Source organism: Mercenaria mercenaria, chromosome 10 (genome assembly GCF_021730395.1).
Source record: "Mercenaria mercenaria strain notata chromosome 10, MADL_Memer_1, whole genome shotgun sequence".
Taxonomy (NCBI): Eukaryota; Metazoa; Mollusca; class Bivalvia; order Venerida; family Veneridae; genus Mercenaria; species Mercenaria mercenaria.
This window is the reverse complement of record NC_069370.1, coordinates 14,058,291-14,064,290: the sequence shown is the minus strand read 5'-3', so window position 1 is coordinate 14,064,290 and position 6,000 is coordinate 14,058,291. Positions and strand designations below refer to the sequence as shown.

Sequence of the window (6,000 nt, the reverse complement as noted above, 5' to 3'; positions counted from 1 at the left end):
GTTAAAAAAAAAAACAGAAATAATCATCATACCCTGAGAAACAAAGTTCGATTTAAACGCAGCTTAATATATCAAATACTGTGCAGAATGCTACAATCATTCAATAGTCTTTGACTTATCTTTGTCAGTAGATACTTGTATTTCTCACTTTTATCAAGAAAATCACTTGTAGTTACCATCATGAAAATACAAAAGCGAAAAATTGTTTTGTGGTACGTCTTTAAAAGTCACATCCATCAAGGCACAAAATCCATTGGCGTTTTTTTTCAAATATGATCTTTAAGCACATAAAGTGTTTTCTATAAGCAAATCTAAATTACTTGAACCCATGGGGTGATGGGGGATGTGGGGGAGGGGGAGGCGGTATTTCGCATTATCAGTTCTGATAATATGACCTATTTAACCTAAAACAATGGCAATATAAATATACTTAATAAAATTTATTTGCAGTTTTACAATTACAAGTTACAACATGACTTGTTTTAACGTCAACTATTACAACTGCAGAAATTTATACACTGCATAAGTTATTACTTAATAACTAAAATTTTCATTTTTGGCGCAATATAAAACATTGCATATAACATGAACAAATGTTTTTACAAACAACAGAGGCTATCTGCATTTATTTGCACAGAATAAGCTAAAAGCACCGCTATTTCAACAACATTTATGGTTTGAAATCATCATGCAAAAGTCATTTCCGAAACCTTGCCCTCTCGAACACAAACACGTACGTAAGCGACGGCAAATACTTGTGACTATCGACCGACAAGCCATTGAATAAACGTATGCTATTTTCTTTTTGTATTCTTCAAATCTACATTGACAGTTCATTATCATAATTCAATGATTTAATAAAAAAATGGCAACATTTTTAATTTCACTGTTTTTGAATATCGAAGGTCATGCCTGCCGAAACTCATAGACTGGTAAGTCACTTCAGAAAACGTTTGTCTACTGTGTTCCCTTATGTAACAAGTCTCACATTTCAATTTTTTGCCTGTTTCACTTTCTGAAATGTTGAAAATATATTAGCAATCAGTGCACTGAACATGTCAATTCTTCTTTCTTCTTCCTTCTTAATTCTGTCGGTACTGGCTTTTATAATTTCGTAGAAAGAGAGAAACTTGTTCTGAAGTCCTGGCTGTGGCGTGGTGTGCTTTGTTTGAGCGTTGGTGTTAAGTTTTATGTCGTCTGAAGTTCCCGAAGCGTCACTTTGATAGCCGTTTGCGTTGGCGAATAATGGCACAGTTTCAATTACGATCCCGCCTTTGTCGATCATATTTTGGTCGGTGTACTTTATGACACCGGAAGGCTTTACCTGAAAAAAAATGCATCATCAGACAGCAACAAGGTTATGAATATTAAGCCTCACTTTTAAACAGACACTGACGTTGGATTTCTAGCACATATCACGTGTTTTAAAACGTTTAAGGGTAAATACTTCGGGAACTGAATATCATATTATAGCCATTTTTGTGAAAGACGATTTTCAACGGATCTAATTATAATGTAAGTACATAGTGAAAAACTCGAAATCTCTCTTTTCTCGCTTATACAGATTTGCATGGAGTTTTTTTTCCAGTCAGCTTATTTGAATACTGAGTTTAAATGTCCTCCTCTAAAACCTGACAAGCATACATTTTTTTCAAAGCCTGAAGTAGCAACATCTATATTTTGCTCTCTTGGCCAGTAAACATTTATAATAGAAGTATTTGTAATAGCTGAGGAAGAAGGACTGGATGATCATCAAATCAAAAAGCTATCTTTTCTTTGGTCGAATCGCTAATTTGAAATTTACAAATTTGAAAGGTGGCATTATGTCAAACATTCCTGCTGAAACTATGTCAAGTATATGTCTGGTGGCACCATTAAAGATATACTTGCGAAAACTTGTCCTTTGGAGGACAGTAACCTCGGAGTTTGCGCCCCTAAACCAAAATCTTGGATCCAGTTAAACAAATAAAATGAATGACTGATATTTTTACAAGGTACATCTTTGCTTAAGACACAAATGACTAATCAGTTACTGACATTGTATCAATTTATGCAGAATTCAAACGGCGGTCTTAAAACATGTACCTTTACTGTTTCACACCCAAAAATGAAGATTTTACGAGAAAACCAGACAGATTATGACTTATATAATATGCGCTGTTAACGAACCGTAAATACTTACGTTGTTCACTTGCTCGCACGTGACGCAACATGAGCTTCTGTCTGATGAGCAAAGCGCCTGTCTGTTGTTGTATATATTCGAATTGGAATTTAGAAGATCGCTGCATGCGTAGGAATACTTTTCCACCATCATAAACGTGTCTTCACAAACTATAATAAATATTCTTAACTGTTAAAAGGTAACATATCGTGCATTACCAGCCCCCTTTCAAATTATTGCAAACACCCAAGTTTATTATGTCAGCTCTTTATCAACAGTCATAAACAGGAATGACTGTCTTTACACAATCATTTTATTTACTTTTTATTTCATGTTTTGCAGTGACAATTGTAAAATAAGTATGAAATATTTATATGGTTATTTTACAGTGAAAAGACCGTGTGATTGTACTGCCACAGACAGATGGGCAGAAAATTGGTAAAAACCCTGGCAAATACATATAAATAAAGGAAAACAATTTGTTTCACATGCGAGATCAAAATATGTTACACTCATTAACGCGAGATGTCATGCTATACCCATTAACACAAGATTTTACATTTTCATTAAAGACTACGCTACTATTTGAATAGACTGGACTCCAGAGTTTTGCTATTAAAATACAAGTTTGTTCTTATTCTGGTCATAACCCTTAAGCCTGCTAAACTTCTAAAATGAATTGGTCCATCATTCAACTTGGGCAATATCATTTATCATTCGAAGGGGTGTTCACTGAAACTTTACTGACTGAATAGCGAACAGTGCATCCTGGTCTGCACTGGTTGCAAAGGCAGAATCACTTGCCACCAGCAGGCTTAATGTTAAATCAAGAAAGGAAAAACACGAGTTTGCATACGGTCCCGGGTTGCCTTAGCAATTAAAACTTTCCAACCATCTTGATCAATACACCACGCAGGAATATGTACTTAATGACCGTTTGTATATTAAAGCTTTATGACTAAGGTAGTTTACCCTTCGTACCCAATATGGCAAACATTTTTTTTTTCAATTTTGAACGGAAAAGTTAGTAAAAAAACCCTATCCTCCTGTGTTTCCGTAACATATAATTTGATAGTAACTAAGTTTTAAAGCCTTCTGTTTTTATTTTCTGATATCTTGAAAAGTTCTTTTTTCCTTTGTTGTCGAAAGATCTGGAGGCCAGTCCCTTTAATATATTGCATTTAGTATTCATTCGATTAAAGGTATTTCGATCTCACATTCAAACAAATACATATATAATGAGCCTTTGTTGGAATACAGGACACAGTACCTTCACTTGCAGCAGTTGTTACTGTTGATCCAGCCTGTGTAGTGCTTTTAGATTCCTGAAAATTGAATAATAATATAATTAACAAATACACGTTGGAAATTAATAAGTTACCCGGTATAGTAACATGTATTCGCCTGGCCATACCTAAAGCAAAGAGCTATGAAAATAAATTATACTTCTTTGCCTAAAGGAATATAAAAAAAAAACGCGGAACAGTAATGTCATGACATTCACATTGAGTGTATAGATCTGACTTATTAAAACGTTATGTTTTAGTTTTTTGTGTTTTTTTGTAAACCATACTTGACCTCAGACTGAGTAGAAATGCAAATGAAATTGCAATCCAATTTATGCGCATTTCTATATTCACCAACAAAGAAGTCGAACCTTTCTGTCGGATACTGACGGGCGCCAAAATACGGAGTTTCCTCAAGGATGTGTGTGTGTGTTTTTAGAGCATTTATAGGCAGTTATATATTCTTCTAGAAAAGTGTTCATCACTTTCTTCTACAACTGTTTTAAGTCATTTTTAAGACCGATTCTATCTCATGTACGTAAATAATTAACATACCAGACAGACTCACTGAACTTTACACTTTCGGTTCTATAAGTATAAGACACTTAAACTCCATTATTTTCTTATTTGCCGAATAAATTCTAATCTGAAACTATTCACCTAATTTAAATAAATTGAAAATATCAATTAAATACGAAAGTTAATAAGTTGTTTTTACTTTATTTAATTGATTATTTGCACTTGAACTTTTTTTCTTTATAAGAATGCACTTGTCCCGTTAAATTAAGCAGTGCAATGTGCAGTATGTAGTGGGTTGCTGTTATGACCGGCAATTTGAGTTACTGGTGGGGGTTCTGTCTGAAAAGTATGCATATCCTGAAGTAAACAATGTTCAAGAGCGTAGTTATTGGGTTTATCCCATTATGTTATGTTCCAGTAAAACAATTATTGCACGTTTATGATAAAAACCATTTTATCACTTTTTGTAAATATTGTAAGGAAGTAAGATTGCTTCCACTTGAATGACTTTTATCGGCGGTACACTACAGTATGATACTTTTTGTAAAATATTTTTGACATGATTCTTGTCACGAGATGCCGCATACTCATTAGCTACCTTTAATTAAGTCAATTTTTTAAATAGATACATCCTTGATTTTATTCAGACGAAATTATTTTGACGAAGAGTGGCAAAATGTTACGCCACCAAATGTGCTCTTGGACTGAGATTGGCAAAATGTTACGTCACTGAACCTGCCCTTTGATCAAGAGCAGCACAATGCTACGTCACTGAACGTGCCCTTTGGCTGAGACTGGCAAAATGTAACGTCACTGAACGTGCCCTTTGGCTGAGACTGGCAAAATGTAACGTCACTGAACGTGCCCTTTGGCTGAGACTGGCAAAATGTTACGTCACTGAACGTGCCCTTTGGCTGAGACTGGCAAAATGTTACGTCACTGAACGTGCCCTTTGGGTCAGACTGGCAAAATGTACGTCACTGAACATGCCCTTTGGCTGAGACTGGCAAAATGTTACGTCACTGAACATGCCCTTTGGCTGAGACTGGCAAAATGTTACGTCACTGAACGTGCCCTTTGGCTGAGACTGGCAAAATGTAACGTCACTGAACATGCCCTTTGGCTGAGACTGGCAAAATGTTACGTCACTGAACGTGTCATTCGACCAATAGTGGCAAACCGTAGTGCCTAGGAAAGGACCCTTTGACTGAGACCGGCAAAATGTTACGTCACTGAAAGTAAACTTTGACGGAGAGTGGCAAACTGCTACGTCACTGAACGTGTCTTTTAGCTGAGGCTAGCTAAATGTTACGTCACCGAAGGTACTGACAGGTACTTTTTTTTGTTAAAATGACCGTGAATGCGAAGGCAAGGATATGGCTTCTATATTTTTTTTGAAAGATTCTTTACGATACTTCTTAATAAAAATATTTGCCGGAGTTTTTCAAAGTGCGGTTGGTCATTAGTTAATTTATTCATTAGCTATAAATTTAAAATGAATGTCAATCAAAATGTTTTTACTCCAAGTAATGTGACATTTTTCACGTAGATATGCGACAGGGTGGCAAGATGTTAATTAGAGATTAAATATTGTAATGTTTTTTTTTATCTCGCTAAAACCTACAGTGTCGTAAAGCACGTAACCAGATTGATTAATGACATTTCTTTTTCTACTTCATAATTTAACACAGTGGTATAATTAATGACCTTTCACCTACACATCGCAAGGTTGTCTGTCCAAACCACGTTAGAGTAACTAAGTGGACGTATAAGTTAACGCAAAAGTATGTACATTGTGTATTATGATTACCTCTGAAATGATGTGGCAGGTTCGTTTACAACCGTTAGCTAATCCATTACACAGCGTATGTCTCATTTTGTACGTAGACCTTGACTTGTCCAACAGCCAGCTGCATTTTCCAGTAGTACCGTCAGCTATCCATAGGCAATTGTTCTCACATGTGTCTGAATATTGAGAGAAATATGAAACTAGAGGAAAATTTTGTTTTAACTTTGGTAATATGTACTTGACAG

General features: G+C 35.4%; 1 protein-coding gene across 2 annotated transcripts in view; it reads right to left on the bottom strand.

Annotated features, from left to right (window-relative positions):
- Positions 1–425: 425 nt before the first annotated feature.
- The window catches only part of LOC123561023 (uncharacterized), an 83,221-nt gene continuing 77,646 nt past the window's right edge, over positions 426–6,000 (bottom strand). For both annotated transcript variants that reach the window (XM_053552288.1, XM_053552289.1), the window contains exons 5-8: positions 5,777–5,931; positions 3,432–3,486; positions 2,183–2,331; positions 426–1,324 (exon numbers count right to left, since the gene is read on the bottom strand). In XM_053552288.1, coding sequence (XP_053408263.1) covers positions 992–1,324; positions 2,183–2,331; positions 3,432–3,486; positions 5,777–5,931 — 692 coding nt within the window. In that variant the 3' untranslated portion in view covers positions 426–991. The remainder of the gene's footprint in view (positions 1,325–2,182; positions 2,332–3,431; positions 3,487–5,776; positions 5,932–6,000) is intronic.